Source organism: Ovis canadensis, chromosome 1, assembly GCF_042477335.2.
Source record: "Ovis canadensis isolate MfBH-ARS-UI-01 breed Bighorn chromosome 1, ARS-UI_OviCan_v2, whole genome shotgun sequence".
Taxonomy (NCBI): domain Eukaryota; kingdom Metazoa; phylum Chordata; class Mammalia; order Artiodactyla; family Bovidae; genus Ovis; species Ovis canadensis.
In genome coordinates this window covers 35445159-35467402 of record NC_091245.1, presented here as the reverse complement: position 1 = coordinate 35467402, position 22244 = coordinate 35445159, and the positions used below count along the sequence as shown (strand labels likewise).

Here is a 22244-nt window from a genome sequence, read left to right as displayed (position 1 = left end):
TAGGATTATTTTTGTCAGTATTTCCTTTGAATAACATTCCTTATTGTCACTTCTAATCATGCTAAACCCCATCCCTTGTTCAGTAATTCCATTTTCTTCTCTCCTATTACGACAGAATCTAGGAAGTTTGGGACCTCAGTGAGCATGTATTGACTATTCCCAAGGAAAAGAAATTCCTGGAAAGGTTGGATGAGTCAGGAGGCAGGGGGTAATATGCACTTTTTAGAGACCCAAAATAGATCAGGTAGTTTACCTGACAATTTCACATACTTTATTTCAGTCAGTTTTCTACAACAATCCTTTAAAGATGAAATGGTGCACCCTAATGTGTGCAAGTAAATATGGGAATGCTTAAGCAAATCCACATAATGATCCACTGACTGTTGTTAACTGTACAATAGATCTCATGTAATTGAGTAAGGAAAGTAACCCTGATGCCCCAATGGCAGTGGTTATGCTAAGTCCTTCAAATTACATCATCATCTTCATTATTGTCATTAATATCATTATTATTCCCAAATCCAAAACCCACTTAATTTTAAAAATGTCTTATCCACATGAAGAATACATCATAACGCACAGATAGTCAAACACGCATCTATGTTGTAACTAACTACCTAGCTAGAAAGAGGTGTTTTATGCACACACAAAGATACACACACACATAGTAGAGAAAAATGCCATGAAAAAAATAATAAAATAGGGGGATGGGAAGAGGTTCCAGAAGTACTGCATTATAGAATTATCAGGTAAGATATCTCCAAGCACGACCTGAATGAAACAAAGGCTAGAGTTATACAATTTCCAGAGGAAGACCAATCTTCGTTGAAGGAATAGCAAATCCAAAAGACTAAACATTGCCATTCTTGATGTTGTCACGGAGACCACTGGAGCTGGACTAGAAAGACTAAGAGCGAGTAAGACGGCAGCGAGTGATAGCAGAAGAGGGGGCAGGCGTGGAAGAGGCCAGCTCATGTGGAGCTCCAGGCCAGGAGAATGATGTAGAATTTCTCTAAATGTCATGGAAAATCTTTGCAGGATTGAAAGATAAATAGTTGAATGATCTGATTAAATTGTTAAGTGATCTCTCTGGCAGCTCAGTGGAAAATAGACTGGGATAGGAGTTGAGAAAATCAGGGAAATTGCTGGGAGGCCTTAAAGCACCTAGGTAAGAAATGTTGGGGCTTTGTCCTAGAATGACAAACACATGGAGTACTGAGAAGTGGTCTGAAAATGGTTCTATTTTGGATGGAGTGCTGAAATGCTTTGCCAAAGGGGAAAAAAGAGGGGTGTGACAGAGATGAGACAAAGGTGATTCCAAGGGTTGAGTGTTAGCAAAGAAAATACATATAGAGATGCAATGGTTTCCTTGTCTTCAAAAGTAGAGATCTGGTACCCACTTGTCTCTAAGACTGTTTTGTTTTCTCCATCAGCTCTACAATACGTTTCCAAGGATAATGAATTTCCTTCCGGGTCCACACCAAGCACTCTTTAGTAATATGGAGAAATTGAAGATGTTTGTTGCCCGTATGATTGAAAACCACAAGAGAGACTGGAATCCTGCTGAAGCAAGAGACTTCATTGATGCTTATCTCCAGGAAATAGAAAAGGTGAGGGAACCTGAGTGTTTTCCTGACTAGTGTTCTTAGAGGGCAAATGAGGCAATTCTGATATCTTATTGCTGCTGTAAGAAATCACCACAAACTTGGTGCTTAAGACAACCAATATTTATCAAGTCAAGGTTGGGGCAGGGCTGCTCTTTCCAGGCTTTAGGGCAGAATCCACTGATGGGATTTTCCGGAGTCTAGAAGCTACCTGTACCCCTGAACTTATGCCCCTTTCCTCCATCTTCAGAGCCGTCAATGTAGCTTCTTCTCTTCCACCATCCTTACGTATTCTCTCAGTGTGCTCCTTGTCTCCTCTTACAGAGACTCTTCTGATTATAATGGGTTCACTAGGATAGCCTATATCAAAATCATTAATTTCATCATATCTAAAAAATTCTGTCTGTCAAAAATTATTTACCAGTTCCAGAGATGAGAACATGAGCATCTTTGTGATTCATTATTCAGCCTACCGGAGGGTTGGAAAAATAGAGACACTATTTCAGAGGGTGCTGCTGCTGCTGCTGCTAAGTCATTTCAGTCATGTCCGACTCTGTGTGACCTCATAGATGGCAGCCCACCAGGCTCCCCTGTCCCTGGGATTCTCCAAGCAAGAACACTGGAGTGGGTTGCCATTTCCTTCTCCAATGCATGAAAGTGAAAAGTGAAAGTGAAGTCGCTCAGTCATGTCTGACTCTTCACAACCCCATGGACTGTAGCCCACCAGGCTCCTCTGTCCATGGGATTTTCCAGGCAAGAGTACTGGAGTGAGGTGCCATTTCCTTCCCCTATTTCAGAGTGTATGAATATCATAAACTCAGAATACAGATACATTCAAAATAAAGATATTGCTTTAAGAGTATTTGGCTTGAGGTCTTTCAGTTCATTTCAGTCGCTGAGTTGTGTCCGACTCTTTGTGACCTCATTGACTGCAGCACGCCAAGCTTCCCTATAAAACAACAGTTCCTGTAGCTTAATCAAACTCATATCCATTGAGTCGGTGATGCTATCCAACCACCTCATCCTCTTTTGTCCCCTTCTGCTCCTGCCTTCAATCTTTCCCAGCATCAGGGTATTTTCAAATGAGTCAGTTCTTCACATCAGGTGGCCAAAGTATTGGAGCTTTAGCTTCAGCATCAGTCCTTCCAATGAATATTCAGGACTGATTTTCTTTAGTGTTGATTGGTTTGATCTTGCAGTCCAAGGAACTCTCAAGAGTCTTCGCCAACACCACAGTTCAACAGCATCAATTCTTTGGCACTCAGCTTCCTTTATGGTCCAAGTCTCACATCCATACATGACTGCTGGAAAAACCATAGCTTTGATTAGATAGACCTTTGTTGGCAAAGTAATGTCTCTGCTTTTTAATATGTTGTGCAGGTTGGTCACAGCTTTTCATCCAGGGAGCAAGTATCTTACTTTCATGGCTGCAGTCACCATCTGCAGTGATTTGGAACCCCAAGAAATAAAGTCTGTCACTGTTTCCATTGTTTTGCCATCTATTTGCCATGAAGTGATGGGACCAGATGCCATAATCTTCACTCTTTGAATGTTGAGTTTTAAACCAGGTTTTTCACTCTCCCCTTTTTACCTTCATCAAGAGGCTCTTCAATTCCTCTTGCTTTCTGCCATAGGAGTGATATCATCTGCATATCTAAGGTTATTGATATTTCCCCCAGCAATCTTGATTCCAGCTTGTGCTTCATCCAGCCCAGCATTTTGCATAATGTAACCTGAATATAATTTAAATCAGCAGGGTGACAATATACAGCCTTGACATACTCCTCTCCCAATTTGGAAACAGTCTGTTGTTCCATGCCTGTTCTAACTATTGTTTCTTGATCTGCATACAGATTTCTCAAGAGGCAGGTAAGGTGTCTGGTATTATAATCTCTGTGAGAATTTTCAACAGTTTGTTGTGATCTGCACAGTCAAAGGCTTTGGCGGAGTCAATAAAGCAGAAGTAGATATTTTTCTGGAACGCTCTTGCTTTTTTTTTTAATTAATTTTTTTATTGAAGGATAATTGCTTTACAGAATTTTGTTGTTTCCTTTCAAATCTCAACATAAATCTACCATAATTGTACACATATCCCTTCCCTTTTGAACCTCCTTTCCATTTCCCTCCCCATCCCACCCCTCTAGGTTGACACAGAGCCCCTTGAGTTTCCTGATCCAGATAGCAAATTCCTATTGGCTATCTATTTTAAATATGGTAATCGGAGAAGGCACTGGCAACCCACTCCAGTACTCTTGCCTGGAAAATCCCATGGACAGAGGAGCCTGGTAGGCTGCAGTCCATGGGGTCGCGAAGAGTTGGACACGGCTGAGCGACTTCACTTTCACTTTTCACTTTCGTGCATTGGAGAAGGAAATGGCAACCCACTCCAGTGTTCTTGCCTGGAGAATTCCAGGGACGGCGGAGCCTGGTGGGCTGCCGTCTCTGAGGTCACACAGAGTCGAACACGACTGAAGCGACTTAGCAGCAGCAGCAATGTAAGTTTCCACATTACTCTTTCCATAGATCTCACCCTCTCCTCCCCTCTCCCTATGTCCATAAGTCTATTCTCTATGTCTGTTTCTCCATTGCTGCCCTGTAAATAAATTCTTCAGACCCATTTTTCTAGATTCCATATATATGCATTAGAATATGATATTTATCTTTCTCTTTCTGACTTACTTCACTCTGTATAATAGGTTCTAGGTTCATCCACCTCATCAGAACTGACTCAAATGCATTCCTTTTTATGGCTGAGTAATATTCCATTGTGTATATATACATGACTTCTTTATCCATTCATCTGTAGATGGATATCTAGTTTGTTCCATGTTCTAGTATTGTAAATAGTGTTGTAGTAAACAATGAGATACATATGTCTTTAGGGCATATGCCTAGGTGTGGGATTGCTGGGTCATATGGTGAGTTTATTCCTAGCTTTTAAAGGAATCTCCATACCATCTTCCATAGTAACTGTATCAATTTACATTCCCACCAACAGTGCAAGAGTGTTCCCTTTCCTCTATACCCTCTCCAGCATTTATTCTTTGTAGACTTTTTGATGATGGCTATTCTGACTGGTGTGAAGTGATATCTCATTGTGGTTTTGATTTGCATTTCTCTAATAATGAGCAATGTTGAGCATCTTTTCATGTGTTTGTTAGCCATCTGTATGTCTTCTTTGCAGAAATGTCTGTTTAGGTCTTCTTCCCACTTTTTGATTGGGTTGCTTGTTTTTCTGGCTTTGAGTTGTATGACTGCTTGTATATTATGAAAATTAATCCTTTGTCATTTGTTTCATTTGCTTTTTTTCTCCCATTCTGAGGGTTGTCTTTTCACCTTGCTTCTAGTTTCCTTTGCTGTGCAAAAGTTTAATCAGGTCCCACTTGTTTACTTTTGTTTTTATTTTGGTTACTCTAGGAGGTGGGTCCTAGAGGATCTTGCTTTGATTTATGTCATTGAATGTTCTGCCTATGTTTTCCTCTAGAGTTTTATAGTTTCTGGTCTAACATTTAGGTCTTTAATCCATTTTGAGTTTATCTTTTTGTATGATGTTAGGAAGTGTTCTAATTTCATTCTTTTACATGTAGCTGTCCTCTTTTCACAGCACCACTTATTGAAGAAGCTGTCTTTGCCCCATTGTATATTCATGCCTCCTTTGTTAAAAATAAGGTACCCATAGGTGCATGGGTTTATTTCTGGGCTTTTGATCTTGTTCCATTGGTCTATATTTCTTTTTTGTGCCAGTACCATCTTTTCTTGATGACTGTAGCTTTGTAGTATAATCTGAAGTCAGGAAGGTTGATTCCTCCAGCTCCATTCTTCTCAAGATTGCTATGGCTATTCAGGATCTTTTGTGTTTCCATATGAATTTGTTCTGGTTCTATGAAAAATGTCTCTGGTAATTTGATAGGGATCACATTGAATCTGTAGATTGCATTTGGCAGTATAGTCATTTTCATAATATTGATTATTCCTACCCAGGAACATGAAATATCTCTGCTTCTATATATGTTGTCTTTTATTTCCTTCATTACTGTCTTATAATTTTCTGTGTACAGTTCTTATGTTTCCTTAGGTAAGTTTATTCCTTGATATTTAATACTTTTTGTTGCAGTGGTGAATGGGATTGATTCCTTAATTTCTTTTTCTGAGTTTTCATTGTTAGTATATAGAAATGCAAGTGATTTCTGTGTATTGATTTTGTATCCTGCAACTTCACTAAATTCACTGATTAGCTCTAGTAATTTTCTGATACTATCTTTTGGGTTTTCTATGTACAGTATCATGTCATCTGCAAACAGTGAGAGCTTCCCTTCTTCTTTTCTGATCTGGATTCCTTTTGTTTCCTTTTCTTCTTTGATTGCTGTAACTAGGACTTCCAGAATTATGTTGAATAATAGTGGTGAAAGTGGACACCCTTGTCTTGTTTCTGATCTTAGGGGGAATACTTTCAGTTTTACACCCTTGAGAATAATGTTTGCTATAGGCTTATCATTTATGGACTTTACTATTTTCAGGTAGGTTCCTTCTATGCCCATTTTTTGAAGGATTTTAATCATAAATGGGTGCTGTATTTTATCAAATTCTTTTTCTGCATTGATTGAAATGATATGGTTTTTATATTTCAATTTGTTAATATGGTATATTACATTGAATGATTTGAGTATATTGAAGAATCTTTGCATTCCTGGAATAAACCCAACTTGATCATGATGTGTGAGTTTTTTGATGTGTTGCTGAATTCTGTTTGCTATAATTTTGTTGAGGATTTTTGCATCTATTTTCATCAGTGATATTGGCCTGTAGTTTTCTTTTTTTGTGTTGCATTTGCATGGTTTTGGTATCAGGGTGATGATAGCCTCATAGAATGAATTTGGAAGTGTTCCTTCTTCTGCAATTTTTTGAAAGAGTTTTAGAAGGACAGGCATTAGGTCTTCTCTAAATGTTTGATAGAACTCTCCTGTGAAGCCATCTGGTCCTGGGCTTCTGTGGGGGAAATTTTTGATCACAGCTTCAATTTCAGTGCTTGTATTTGGGTTGTTCATAATTTCTATTTCTTGCCGGTTCAGTGTTAGAAGATGGAACTTTTCTAAGAATCTGTCCATTTCTTCCAGGTTATCCATTTTATTGCCATAGAGTTGTTCATAACAGTCTCTTATGATCCTTTGATTACTGCATTGTCTGTTGTAACCTCTTGTTTTTCATTTATAATTTTGTTGATTTGATTCTTTTCTTTTTTCTTGAAGAGTCTGGATAAAGATTTGTCAATTTTGTTTACCTTCTCAAAGAACCAGCTTTCAGTTTTATTAATCTTTACTATTGTTTCTTTCATTTCTTTTTCATTTATTTCTGCTTGGATCTTTATGGTTTCTTTCCTTCTACTAATTTTTGGATTTTGTTTTGTTTTGTTTTTCTTTTCCCAGTTGATTTAGGTGTAAAGTTAGGTTATCTATTTGATGTTTTCCTTGTTTCCTGAGGTAGGATTGTATTGCTATAAACTTCCCTCTTAGAACTGCTTTTGCCGCATTCCATGGGTTTTGAGTTGTCGTGTTTTCATTGCCATTTGTTTCTAGAAATGTTTTTATTTCCCTTTTGATTTCTTCAGTAACCTGTTGGTTATTTAGAAATGTGTTGTTTAATCTCCAAGTGTTTGTGTTTCTTACAATTTTTTCTTGTAGTTGATATCTAGTCTCATAGAATTGTGGTCAGAGAAGATGCTTGATATGATTTCAATTTCTTTAATTCACTGAGGTTTGATTTGTGGCCCAAGATGTGGTCTATCCTGGCGAATGTTCCATGTGTACCTGAGAAGGTGTATTCTTTTGCATTTGGATGGAATGTCCTGAAGATATGGGTGACATCCATATCATCTAATGTATCACTTAAGAGTTGTGTTTCCTTATTAATTTTCTGTTTTAATGATATGTCCATTGGTGTGACCAGGTGTTAAAGTCGCCTACTATTATTGTGCTACTGTCAATTTCTCCTTTCTCTGTTAATGTTTGTCTTATGCATTTAGGTGCTCTTATGTTGGGTGCATAGATGTTTACAATTGTTATCCCTTCCTCTTGATTGTTCCCTTGATCATTATGTAGTGTCCTTCCTTATCTCTTGTAATATTCTTTAAAGTCTATTTTGTCTGATATTAGGATTGCTGCTCTGGCTTTCTTTTGCCTCGCATTTGCAAGGATATATTCTTCCTTCCTCTCACTTTCAGTGTATATATGTCTTTAGATCTGAAGTGGGTTTCTTATAGACAGCATATATATGGGTCTTGTTTTTGCATCCATTCAGCCAGTCTGTGTCTTTTGGTTGGAGTATTTAATCCATGTACATTTAAAGTAATTATTGATAAATATGTTCCTATTGCCATTTTCTTAATTGTTTGGTTTTTGATTTTGTATATCTTTTTCTTCTCTTGTATTTCTTAACTATATAAGTCCCTTTAACATTTGTTGTAAAGCTGGTTTGGTGGTACTGAATTCTCTTACCTTTTGCTTGTCTGAAAGGCTTTTTATCTCTCCATTAACTTTGAATGAGATCCTTGCTGAGTACAGTAATCTTGGTTATAGATTTTTCCCTTTCAGTACTTTAAATATATCCTGCCATTCCCTTCTGGCCTGCAGTTTCTGCTGAAAGATCAGCTACTAAGCAAATGGGGTTTCCCTTGTATGTTACTTGTTGCTTTTCCCTTGCTGCTTTTAATATTTTTTCTTTGTGTTTAGTCTTTGTTAGTTTGATTAGTATATGTCTTGGTGTGTTTCTCCTTGGGTTTATCATAAATAGGACTCTTTGTGCCTCTTGGACTTGACTATTTCCTCTTCCATGTTGGGGAAATTTTCAACTATAATCTCTTCAAAAATTTTCTCATACCCTTTCTTTTTCTGTTCTTCTTCTGGGACCCCTATAATTCAAATATTGGGGCATTTGATATTGTCTCAGAGGTTTCTGAGACTATCCTCAGTTCTTTTCATTCTTTTACTTTATTCTGTTCTTCAGAAGTTATTTCCACAATTTTGTCTCCCAGCTCACTGATTCGTTCTTCTGCTTCAGATATTCTGATACTGATTTTGTTCTAGAGTATTTTTAATTTCAGTAATTGTGTTGTTTGTCTCTCTTTGCTTATTCTTTAATTCTTCTAGGTCTTTGTTAATTGATTCTTGCATTTTCTCCATTTTGTTTTCAAGGTTTTTGATCATCTTTACTATCATTATTCTGAATTCTTTTTCAGGTAGTTTGCCTATTTCCTCTTCATTTATTTGGACTTCTGTGTTTCAAGTCTGTTTCTTAATTTGCATAGTGTTTCTCTGCCTTTTCATTTTTTTTTTTTAACTTATTGTGTTTGAGGTCTCCTTTTCCCAGGCTTCAAGGTTGAATTATTTCTTCTTTTTGGTTTCTGCTCTCCTAAGGTTGGCCCAGTGGTTTGTGTAAGCTTGGGATGGGATTTGTGCTGAGTTTTTTTATTTGTTTGTTTTTCTTCAGATGGGCAAGGCTGAGTGAGGTGGTAATGCTGTCTGCTGATGATTGGGTTTGTATTGTTTTGCTTGTTGTTTAGATGAAGCATCCTGCACAGGGTGCTACCTGTGGGTGAGTGATGCCATATTTTGTATTCAAGTGGCTTCCTTTGTGTGAGTTCTCACTATTTGATACTCCCTGGGGTTAGTTCTCTGGTAGTCTAGGGTCCTGGAGTCAGTGCTTTCACTCCAAAGGCTCAGGGCTTGATCTCTGGTCATGAACAAAGATTCCACAAGTGGTTTGCTATGGTATTAAGTGAGATTAAAACAAATACCCCAAACCAAGAAACCAAAGATGAACCCCTGACAAATGGCGGTTACAAAATCAGGTAAATAATAATGAAAATAACAGAATATACACATATACATATATATACCCATAAGTAAGGTCAAAACAGTCCAACGAAAATAAAGTACAGTAGATTGACCAGGTGAACAAAGGAAATAAAAAATTATATTTACCAGTTAAGAGCAAAACTAACTAAAGCACAAACTGGAAAACAAAACTAAATCAAGGTACAAATAAAGCAATGAAAGCAAAACTGACAAATATGTTGAGAGGAAAGAAAAGAAAGAAAGAAAGAATAGATGTGCAAAGTTAAATAGATGTGGATGCAGAAGATTTATATACATTAAAGATTAACTTCAAAATAAAAGAATAGTAGGAAAGGCAAACCAAGGAATAAATGCAGAAAAATATATAGTAGATTTAAAAAATTAAAATTATGAAAAAGAGAAAAGAAAAAAAAAGATTAAAAAAAGGAAGAAGAAAGAAAGAAAAAGGAAAACGCCACAGAACTGCAAAAGCCCAATATAGAGGCAGAGGTTTATAATAACAATAAAAAGTGTCACTGAATACACATACACATATATATGTACACACCCATAAGCAAAATCAAAACAGTGCAACCAAAATAAAGTAGAATGGATTAACCTGGCAAACAAAGGAAACCAAAAATTATATCTACCAGTTAAGAATAAAACTAACTAAAGCACAAACTGGAAAGCAAAACAAAAGCAAGGTGCCAATTGGGGAATAAAGCAAGGAAAATAAAACTAACAAATATGTTGAGAGGAAAGGAAAGAAAGTAAAGAAAGAAAGAATAGATATGCAAAGTTAAATAGAGGTAGAGGTAGTTAAATAGAGTTACATTTATATACATGAAAGATTAACTGCAAGGGGAAAGGAACAGTAGGAAAAGCAAACAAAGGAATAAATGTAGAAAAATAATAATAGGTTTAAAAAGTCAAAAATTAAAATTAAGAAAAGAGAAAAGTCCACAGAACTGTGAAAGCCCAACATAGAGACAGAAGTTTATAAAAACAATAAAAAATGTGACTGAGAAAAAAAAGACCAAAAAGTTAATTCGATTTCACAGTGCCAATAAAATCAACAACTACAACAGAAAGAGGTGGGGGGGGGAATCCAAAAGAATCTACAGAACAAATCAAAACATAAGAATAATAAATATTTTTTTCTGAATCACTGCTGTCAGAGTCATTTCCCTCACTGGGAGTCACAGTCTACCTCACCTCTCTAGGATACACTGTGCTGATCTCTGGACCTGCTATGGGGGCAGCTCAGATTCTAACCTGGTCCCATTCCTGTGTGTTCTTCCCTCCAATGTCCACAGCTAACAGAACCAGTGCATTTTCTCAGTGTCCTTTTACATATTCCATAGGCACAGAGACTGCCTAGTTGATATGTGGGTTTAATCTGTAGCTTGTACAGCTGGTGGGAAGATTTTGGGTCTTCTTCCTTAGCCACACTGCCCCTGGACTTCAACTGTGGTTTTATTTCCATCTCTGCATGTGGGTCATCCATTGTTCACTGGGGTTTGCTTCTGAGGCTGCCCTGGAGGACTTGGGTTTGCCCTTGTGAGGGTCAAGGGCAGAAGTGGTCCAGCTGCTTGGGCCGCAGGGGTTCTGGCAGCACCAGGTACTCAGAGGAGTTGGCATCTAGGGCAGCAGGAAATATAGTGTCCTAGAAGACTATGGCAACCAGTATTAGCCAATATGCTCCAGTACTCTTGCCTGGAGAACCCCCCTCCCTGACAGAGAAGCCTGGCAGGCCACAGTCTACAGAGTCACAAAGAGTTGGACACAAATGAAGTGATCCTACCCCACTGAGAGTTGAGCATGAAGGTGGCGCAGCTTCTTGGCTTGTGGGGACCCTGGCGGCACCAAGTGTGAGGGGACATGGACTGCCTTCATTGCAGGAGTTATGGCCCTCTCAGAGTCTTTTTTCAAGCCTCTTGTAGCGGGTGATCAGAAAGCCTCTTTGGCCAGCCTTTCTCTGTAGCTCTGCTTATTCAGGCACTTAGAGGGCCCTTGCCTGCAGTCCTTTTCTGTTGTTGGGCACGTCAGGCACACAGGGGCCCACCTGGCTGGCCTCCTACTCTGTAGATCTGTGTATCAGGCACTTAAAGGGGCACCCTGGGTGAGGTCCTACTCTGGAGTTTAGTGCATCAGGCGTTTGATGGGCCAGCCTATCTATTGTTCAGCTGCCGATGCTGGTGTGTGGGGAGAGAGAAGCTTTGGTGATGGCTCCAGCCACTACTGCATGACTCAGAAGTATTGCTTTGCTTCCATGGCTGCCTGGGTTTTCTCCACAGGCATTTCCCACCATAATCTTCTTGTTCACATCCCCTCAATCTGTCTGTCTGTAATCAACAGCAGCCCTTACCCTGGGATTGCTCCACAATCCCTAAACTCCATCTCCCAGCCATTGCACCTTCCAGGGGACCTGTGTCCCTGTCCAACGTGCATATGGCTTCAGCAAGGACTGTCTCGCTCTCATTCCATTTAGGCTGCCACAGATCAGCTGTTTCACTTTCAGCCGTAAATGTCTCTACTCTGACTCATACAATTGCCTCAATGTGGGGATCAGACCCCTGCTTCAGTTCCCCCAGTGGCTGAGGGCAGGTCCAGTCCTAGTAACACTCCTGTTTTTCCCCCTCATTCCGTCATCCTACTGAGTTTTGCACGGTTCTGTATATTCTTTTCTGCGGGTCAGATACTCCTGTCCACTCTCAGCTGGTGTTCTGCATGTACATCTGTGTCTGAAGGTGTATTCCTGGTGTATCTGTGGAGAGATATATACTCCATGTCCATCTACTCCTCCGCCATCTTATTCTCCTCCTCAAGCTTCCATGAGGCTTCTTTAAAGAGAACCATAAAGGTATGTGTGGTGAGCTCTTCAAAGCATTTTGCCTGTGGATTGGAGCACGCAGATGTCCCCTGCCGGCTCCCGGCTTGGGGTGGGATGGTGCTGTGTCGAGCTCCTCACAAGCACCCCAGGTCTTGCTGATCTGCTCAGGAGAAGCGGTCACTGTGAATGGTCTCTCTTGCTTTTTTGATGATCCAACAGATGTTGGCAATTTGATCTCTGGTTCCTCTGTTTTTCTAAATCCACCTTGAACATCTGGAAGTTCTTGGTTCACGTACTGTTGAAGCCTTGCTTGGAGAATTTTGAGCATTACTTTGCTAGTGTGTGAGATGAGTGCAATTGTGCAGTAGTCTGACATTCTTTGGCATGGCCTTTCTTGGGGATTGGAATGAGAACTGACCTTTTCCAGTCCTATGACCATGGCTGAGTTTTCCAAATTTGCTGACATATTGAGTGCAGCACTTTAACAGCATCATCTTTAAGGATTTGAAATGGCTTAACTGGAATTCCATCCCCTCTACTAGCTTTGTTCATAGTGATGCTTCCTAAGGCTCACTTGATTTCACATTCCAGGATGTCTGGCTCTACGTGAGTGATTACACCATCATGGTTATATGGGTCATTAAGATCTTTTTTGTATAGTTCTTGTGTGTATTCTTGCCACCTTTTCATAATATCTTCTGCTTCTGTTAGGTCCATACAGTTTCTGTCCTTTATTATGTCCATCTTTGCATGAAATGTTCCCACGGAATCTTTAATTTTCTTGAAGAGATCTCTAGTCTTTCCCATTCTATTGTTTTCCTCTATTTTTTTGCACTGATCACTTAGGAAGGCTTTCTTATCTCTCCTTGCTGTTCTTTGGAAATCTATATTCAGATGGGTATATCTTTCCTTTTCTCCTTTGCCTTTAGCCTCTCTTCTTTTCTCAGCTATTTGTAAAGCCTCCTCAGACAACCATTTTGCCTTTTTGCATTTCTTTTTCTTGATCACTGCCTCCTGTACAATGTCATGAACCTCATCCATAGTTCTTCAGGCACTCTATCAGATCTAATCCCTTGAATCTATATGTCATTTCCACTGTATAATTGTAAAGTATTTGATTTAGGTCATACCTGGATGGTCTAGTGGTTTTCCCTACTTTCTTCAATTGAGGTCTTTGGAAAGCCCAAATACTGCCTTTTCAGTCTAATCTCTATGCTCTGCCCATATCTCAAAGACCTGTACCCAATAAGAAAAAGAAGCATTGTTTTATTAATAGCCATACCAATATCCAGTACCCTACCCCTGTCCCAGTTCCCCAGTGCAGAGCACAAGCAAACATGAGTCAGATGCCAAAGGTTACCCTCAAGTGGAGGACTTTTGCCTTCCTCCCTCCTCCCTGTCTCATGCACTTTCAAATGTTATTTGTAAGATGCATGGAAAAAGCCAAATAGGTTGTATGTCCTTTAACATAGTAAGCCCTCTGGTTAATACTCATCACTGCCACAGTGGCATAATTTTTGACTCATTTTCAACTCTTGCAGTTGAAATAATTGTGCACTTTTCTCTGTCTCCTATTTCACTTTATTGTTATATCATTAATAGAAGCATTGATTTCTCCTGAGAGGAGGAGATTTCACTTGTTATAAGGTGTGCAGGTGTGTGACCACACACAGAGGAACACTGACACTCTGAAGCTTCTGTAGGAAAGAGGTGAAGATGCCGACGTGCCATGAGGAATGGCTGTTGGAATCAGAGAATTTTAAACTAAAAAGGAGGATGTTAATGGGAAATTTAAAAATTGTTGTACTTCAGAGAAATTCATTTTATTCTTTATGATAACAGTACAAACATTTGTTGAGGATTTCTTATATGACCTTTCCATCTCACATAGTTCATAATGCCAGTTGAGGGATGAGTATTGAACATAGTTTGAAAGGTTTAGTAACTTGGCCAAGTCATACACATAGTGAATGGTGTGGCTAATATTGAAACCCAAATATTATTATATTTCCAATATAATAGTATACTGTTATAATAATAAATAATAGATTCTCCCAAAATATGGAAGTAAAAAGATTCTCTCAATTTTCGTCCATCCAAGGTGACAAAAGCTCCCAGCACTTGGAGCAGGAAGATGCTAATGATACTGCAGTAATAAGCCTCTGCCTGCTGAGACGGTCAAAGGAAAAGTCATTTCTCTTGGGGGAATCTCTCCTCCCATGTTCTCTCTAGGGTGAAGGAAGCCTCCTATGTTGTGGCAACTAAGAACCATCTGGATAAGCCAATAATCGCTGTGTTTTCTAGCATAAGGGCGATGCTGCTTCAAGTTTCCGTGAAGAAAATCTCATCTACAACACCCTGGACCTCTTCCTTGCTGGAACAGAGACAACTTCAACCGCCCTGCGCTGGGGGCTGCTCTACATGGCCCTTAACCCCGAAATCCAAGGTGAGCTCATTAGTGGATGGGCCTAGGCCAGATCAGTATGCTTCCATAAATTAGTTCATCTATAGGGAGTGTTGGTTCACCCTCACTAATAAGAGGAACCTGAGGCTCACACAGCTTTAGGAACTTGCAGCAGGAATGTTGTTGAGCAAGAGTTTTCCACCTAATTTGTCTCACACCAGGGCCCACTTCCCACTCTCATACCTCCCTGAGAAGCTAGTCTGGAGAGCCTAAGATAGCAGTTTTGATGCTGGTTATTTCATTCCTTAACTTAACCAGGCTCAAGGAGAGTTATAGAAAAACAGAATTATAGAACCACCTTTACTTTTTTCAGAAAAAGTCCAAGCTGAGATTGACAGGGTGCTTGGCCAATCACAACAGCCAAGCACGGCCACTCGAGAGTCCATGCCCTACACCAACGCTGTCATCCACGAGGTGCTGAGAATGGGGAATGTTATCCCTCTGAACGTGCCCCGGGAGGTGGCAGTGGACACCACCCTGGCCGGATACCACCTGCCCAAGGTAATAAGGCCCCACTCGTAGTCTCAGGTCCCCAAGCTCATATTTTAAGTGGTGGGATTCTCACCTGGACAAGTGACATGTTTTCTTGTCTTAGCGAAACACCTAAATGCGGAGAGAGATATATAATTACTGACCTAATACTGGATATTTTTCTTCATGTAGGATCTTCAGAACATTATCAAGTCAGTGGTAATTGATGTTCTGAAGGAGAACGGAAATTCCTGCATCAAGCACGTTCAGGCAAAGGCTGAATTTTCTCTACTGTGAGATTTCTCATTCTTTTTAGTGCATGATGTGCAGGCAGAAATTCTCTGTCAGCCTTTGCCATGAAGTCCTCTTCTTTGTCATGGGAGGGCTTCTGATAGGATAGTGACTTGTCAGATTTATTTTTGGAAAATTCTGCTTCACAATCCTGGGGCTATAGAACGTCAAAGTATGAGGGACAGTTGAGACCTCCTGGGCCATCATGTTAAACTGGTGTTTCTAACATAATATCCCCACAGGTATTGCCTTGACTTACAGTCCCTTGATGGGACTACCTCACAAGAGAATCAGTCCAAGCTTGTACATATTAAATATTACAAAAGGAGAGAATTAATTAATGATTTTTAAGGAGTGGTTATGTACTATGAACTATACAGATTCTTTCAAAATATCTTAATTCTCAATCATTCTCATATCTTCATTTTACAAATTTGCATCAAGATTCAGAGCTGATTGATCTTGTATAAGATCCCTTGGCTACAAAGTCACAAGAGTTGGGTTAAAAAAATATAAGTGTTCTGATGCCCAGGTTCATCTTTTTTGTACAACACCATGTTCTCACTCTGGAGTTGCTTCATTTGACTTGTTTTCTAAAGAGTCTTCCTGCAATTGTTCTCAGCAGGGCCCTATTAAATTCTCTCTCCTCACAAAGGCAATTCTGCTCTACCCATCACTCCTAGGATCTCAGCAAACAGCTCTCCTCTGCCCCATAGTGTCTCACCTGAACACTGCACATATACAGTACCTTGCTTCCTCACCACCTTGGTCTATTTCTGTGAATCCAATCCAATCTGAGTCCTTCTTTGTGAACTGAACCTTGTGTTGATCTCAAGACAAAACTGGAAGAACTTCCCTTTGGGCTCGTCTTGGTCACGGTCCCTGCAGCCCTAGGAAAAGCAGCTATTCCCGCAGTGATTGCATTTACTATTTCTTGCTGATTGACCATTTTATGGGTGAATTCTGAGGTGTAAATGATATTACAGGTGATCTTCATGTATTCGTAGCAATTAGTTAGCTCCAGAGAACCATCCTAGCTCAACAGACTGGTTCTACAAGACTTTTTTTCTGATGTAGTATTCTGTGAGGACTAGAACAAATCCCTGGGTGGGGAACTTGCAACTGGAAAATGATTACAAGACAGAAATTCTGCCCACAAGAGTGAAAGCCCTGAGCCCCAAGGACTTTGAACGCCAGCAGCTTTTGATTGCAGGAATTCCACAGGGCTACAGGAAATATCAACTCCCCTCTTGGGTCGTGTGCACAGCAGCACTCAGGAGAAAATAGCAGTGACCTCATAAGAGACTGGACCAGACCTACCTACTAATATGGGGAGGTCTCCTGCAGAGGCAGGGGGCGACTGGGGCTCATGGCAGGGACAAAGACCCTGGCACCAGCAGGTTTAGTGAGGATGCCCACAGGCCACCATGTAGAAAGTTATGGGAACAAGTGGTATGATTGAGAAACTGAAAGAGGCTTGATATAGTGGGAGGAGGCAGAAGGACCATGACTCAGATAGAGGGCAGGTGATGTGTCCTTAATAGAAGAGTGCTGGGAAACACTGGAGTGCATCTGTCAAGTTCCGGATGTAGTGGATGGACAGCAGTGACAACCAAACCATGTCCAGAGCTAACGCTGCTTTCCGTGTGTGAAGCACTTTGGAGGGGGGAGAGGATATAGAGTTGTAGTTAGGCCTCCTGTAGGAGTGTGGACAACCAAGGTAGTACCTTGGACCAGGCAGTGGAGGACATAACATGGAGGTGATGGAATGGAGAGGAATTTCTAGGAAAAGTGACCAGCCTGGTGAAGGATGGGATGAAAGCAGAATGAGGGAAAGGGAGACACTAAGGAGGACTCCTGGGTTTCTTGCTGTGTACCGGGAAGGACAGTGATTCCTTTCACTGGGTGACCTGATTCTATCATTAACTCTTCTGTGGAATGTGCTAGATGATGAAGGGAGGAGAGTTAGAGAATCTTAGATGAATGAGACATTTTTCATGTTGGAGAAGCTGCCATTTCACTGAGCAACTGGGTTGATTTTGATCCAGAACTGCCTGCCCACTGTCACATTATTCTCTTATTGATGCACACACCTTCCCTCCCAGGTTCTACACTGACAAGTCCCTGAAGAGATCCATCCTGCACTCGAGTAGTCACACTTCCCTGATAAAATTCCCAGCAGACAATTTCAGTCCACCATTGTAAGCTGTCCCATGGCAAAGAGCATGGTGCTAGGGGTTGGCCTCAGAAGGTGGTGAGCTGGGGAGATGGAGGGAGTTCAGGGTGCTGTCAGCCCTGGAGCCTAGGCTCTGGGAGCGAGGGGACTGCCGTGCTCTGCACACACGTGTGTGTCATGTCTTGCCTGAGTCTCTTCTGCCTTCTCCAGGGCACCATGGTCATGACCAACCTGACTGCGCTGCACAACGACCCCACAGAATGGGCCACCCCTGACACCTTCAATCCAGAGCATTTTCTGGAGAATGGACAGTTTAAGAAAAGGGAATCTTTCCTGCCTTTTTCAATAGGTGAGTAACAAGAAATAGGAGTGTGGGGACCCAGAGTTCCTCTCTCTGCCCTTCCCTGCTCTTCTCCTTGTGATGCTTTGCTTTAGTTGGAATATCTCCAGATAGCCCTACCCCGCATGACTCACTCTTGCCACTGTTTGCACCTCAAGGTTCCCTAGGCTGTGCATCACCAAGACTCATGCCCTTACTTCCTAAGCCCTGGCTTCACTCTGATGGAGATTTCAGCTTCACGTTGTTCTCTCCTAGAAACTTGAGGGATAGGAGCTTAGCCTCTGCCTGTTACCCACAAAGAAGATTGGACACTCACCATCTTTCAGTTCAGTTCAGTTCAGTCACTCAGTCATGTCCAACTCTTTGATACCCCATGAATCGCAGCATGCCAGGCCTCCCTGTCCATCACCATCTCCCAGAGTTCACTCAGACTCAGGTCCATCGAGTCTGTGATGTCATCCAGCCATCTCATCCTGGGTCGTCCCCTTCTCCTCCTGCCCCCAATCCCTCCCAGCATCAGTCTTTTCCAATGAGTCAACTCTTTGCATGAGGTGGCCAAAGTACTGGAGCTTCAGCTTTAGCATCAGTCCTTCCAAAGAAATCCCAGGGCTGATCTCCTTCAGAATGGACTGGTTGGATCTCCTTGCAGTCCAAGGGACTCTCAAGACCACTTCTCCAACACCACAGTTCAAAAGCATCAATTCTTCAGTGCTCAGCCTTCTTCAAAGTCCAACTCTCACATCCAACCATCTTTATTGAGCTTTAAATGTTCTGAGATCTTTTTAGGGCCTCCCACTCACAAAAATGTAAAGCTAATGCTGAGAAAGGGATGGGGGAGGCTGCTTCCTTAGCACTGTGCGCATCACAAGTGATTCTAAGTACCATGGACTTAAGTGGATGAGATTCTGCTCTGTAAGTTCTTCCTGAAGAGGTCCTTTCGCCTTTTTAAATGAGATGGTTAGATAAGCATCACCGACTCAAGGAACATGAGTTTGAGCAAACTCCCAGAGATAGTGAAAGACAGGGAAGCCTGGTGTACCACAGTATGTGGGGTCGCAAAGAGTCAGACACAACTTAGTGACTGAACAACAACAACCACCCTTTACATTTATATGGTGCATAACGTGAAATATGAATGAGAATGCAGAGAAAACTCTCTCTTTCTTGTTTCCCAGCCAGCCAGTTGGGTGCAGTTGGGTGTTTTACTCATAATATTGTAAAATGAGTAAGAAAAATTCTTTTTGTATACCAGATAAAGAGTTAGTTAAGTTCACAGAGGATGAGATGGCTGTATGGTATCACTGACTCAATGGACGTGAGTCTGAGTGAACTCCGGGAGTTGGTGATGGACAGGGAGGCCTGGCGTGCTGCGATTCATGGGGTCGCAAAGAGTCGGACACGACTGAGTGACTGAACTGAACTGAACTGATGTTGTTGAGATCATTTCAAATTGTTTCCTAAGTCCTTATATCTATAAATGTTTCCCGAGCACCTATTATGTCTCAGTTATGCAACCCTGTGAATATGACAATGATTAGGTAGAAAAAAGACCAGTGCCACTCTCGTGGACCATGTGTTCTAGTTTAACGTTACAAGGTTCAAATTCCAATCACCACACTGAAGATAAGGCTCAAAAGTGGAGCTTATCAGGGCCAACTATGGATCTACAGTCTTAAAGCTCACAGGGCACAACTAGAACTCAGGGTTAACCAGGTTTATCAAATACTAAAGCCTGTGCTCATCCTAGCAGTGTCCCCCCCCAAAAGTAACTAAATGCTACAGTAAGTTGACACTTGAAATTCATAATAGTTTTCTTATCATTGCTGCTTTCTTATCATTGCTGCTGCTGCTGCTAAGTCACTTCAGTCTTGCCTGACTCTGTGTGACCCGTAGATGGCAACCCACCAGGCTCCTCCATCCCTGGGATTCTCCAGGCAAGAATGCTGGAGTGGGCTGCCATTCCCTTCTCCTTATCATTAAGTTAAATTAAATATAGACTGACTTTCTGTGACAGTATAGTTTTGCTGATCATGCCACAAAGGCACGGAAAGGGAGGGACTGGAATTTGAACCCATGTAGGAGTGATTCACAGCCCAGGCTTTCCTGCTGTAGGACACTGTCCTGCATGTATCTGAACTAATTCTGATTAGATCTTCTGTGTCTTTCTTCCTCTGGTTCTGTGCTACCTTTGCTCACACTGGACAAGTAACTTTCTAATATGAAATCAGACACGAGATGTAGGAAAACCTTCCAGTCTCCCAGTCTACAAGAGCTTTATATTTCCTATCATGGTACAAGTTTTATTTTAACTATTATAATTACTCTTGCTTCACTGTTTTTTTGTTATTGTTGTTGCTCTTGTTATTGAGAGTTGTAACACATCCTTTTAATTACAGATTTCATTTGCAAGCAAATTATTTTATTTTATACTTACAGCAACCTAGTTATTAACAGTTAGGAAAGCAATTAGTAGCTCCTTTCTCAGTGAAAGGAAATAAGAATTAAGATAAGGTTTTTTCTCATCCAAGGTCGTGTGCCTAAGGAATCGGCTTAAAATGGGTAAAGACTCAAGTTTCTGGTTTCTTTTTTAAAATTTTTGTTGAAGTATAGTTGATTTATAATATTGTATTGTATTGTAACTACAGAGGGTCATCTCAGTGACAGTGTGCAAGAAAATCTTTACAGAGATAGTGAGGAACTATGTCAAAGGTTAACAAGGGTTTTTTTCTGGATTTGGGGATTACAAACATCTTTAATGTCTTTATATTTTTTTTTTTCATTTTTGCAGTTAAACATGTATTACTTAGGGAGAAAGTAAGTTATTAAAACACCCTCAAGAGACATGATGGTAGAGACCAGTGTAGGGTGTTGTAGCCCAAGCAGGGGCAGAGGGCATCATGAAGGGGAGACCTAGGGGAAGCCTGAAGCAGGTGATGCGCAGCTGGGATGAAATGGGGTCGGCCCTGCAAGGGGAGCCCTGGCAGGGAGATTCCCAGTCATGAAGGAGGGAAACAACACAGGGAAAAGGTGACTCATGCTTGAGAAACCTTGCTTTAACACTTACTTTCTTTTACTTTTCAACAAATTTTTTTTGAAAATTGAAAGAGATAAACACAGAGTTTTGCTTTTGTCCTTTGCTAGTGGATTTTTGTAAGACTTTTGGCTCAACCACATTTATAGGTCAACCTTGGCCCTCACTTGTTTCTTCTGTGCCCTGTCCCTTCACCTTTGCCCACCTGTCTGACCCCTGAAGGCACTGAATGTGTGATTGTGGAATGAACTTGGAGGGCTTCTGTTACCCCAGGTGGCTGTGATCAACTAAGCTGAGTACATAAAGGCCCAGGGCCAGGTAGGCCTGCGCTTTGCTCAGGTTTTGCAAGACGTGGTGGAAGATTTCCGTCCTTGCTGACACAGACCACCTAACCAGGTAGCTCATATTTTTGTCTTTCAGGAAAGCGGATGTGCCTTGGAGAACAGTTGGCCAGGACTGAGTTGTTTATTTTTTTTACCTCACTTCTGCAAAAATTTACCTTCAGGCCACCAGAGAATGAAAAGTTGAGCCTGAAGTTCAGAGTTAGCTTGACCCTTGCCCCAGCCAGCCACCGGCTCTGTGCTGTTCCCCGAGGCTGAAGTTGTTGGGGCGGGGGAGTGAAGGAGAGCAGGAAGAGTGGGCCTGTCCCCGCTCAAGGCACGGGGCCTGCTCAGAAGTGAGGGAACAGCATCCAGTGCCTCTAGGACAGATCCTAAGAACCGGACACAGAGGAAACTGCATTCAAGCTTTACCGTCTCCAGTGGGACCTTGAAGAAATCAGTTACATTGTGATTCCATTTTCATCCAGAAGATTTAAAGTGGACAATGATTCCGTCTCTAAAGGAAAAATTGCTGTAAAGATCATTGGAAAGAATGGATTTTAAGTGGTTTGGAAATCATAAAGCACATCCTTAAAGTCATAGCTCTGATCTGCCTCCTTCTGTGTTCTTCCTTAGACGAGGACTTGCTTCTGGCCTGTTGAGATGGCCTGGGTCAAAGTGGTGCCAAATGGTGGATAAGAGTTAGAAGTTGGGCCCTGGGGCAGCCACTGACCTAGGCCAGAAAGGCCCTCAGGCTTGGTAGCACTGAGCAAGCTTATCCTGCTTCTCCCTCAGACTGGTCCCTGGGAAGTCAGCAGGGCAGGTAAATTCCTGATTGACAAATAGGGTTCTATGGAGAAGCAATTCCTCTGGTTTACCTAA

General features: G+C 41.1%; 1 protein-coding gene across 3 annotated transcripts in view; it reads left to right on the top strand.

The window, feature by feature from the left end:
- The window catches only part of LOC138442010 (cytochrome P450 2J2-like), a 30994-nt gene extending 9032 nt beyond the window's left edge, over positions 1-21962 (top strand). For all 3 annotated transcript variants that reach the window (XM_069592926.1, XM_069592927.1, XM_069592928.1), the window contains 5 exons: positions 1434-1610; positions 14574-14715; positions 15047-15234; positions 17882-18020; positions 21463-21962. In XM_069592926.1, the coding sequence (XP_069449027.1) occupies positions 1434-1610; positions 14574-14715; positions 15047-15234; positions 17882-18020; positions 21463-21641 (825 nt within the window). In that variant the 3' untranslated portion in view covers positions 21642-21962. The remainder of the gene's footprint in view (positions 1-1433; positions 1611-14573; positions 14716-15046; positions 15235-17881; positions 18021-21462) is intronic.
- The last annotated feature ends 282 nt before the right edge of the window (positions 21963-22244 follow it).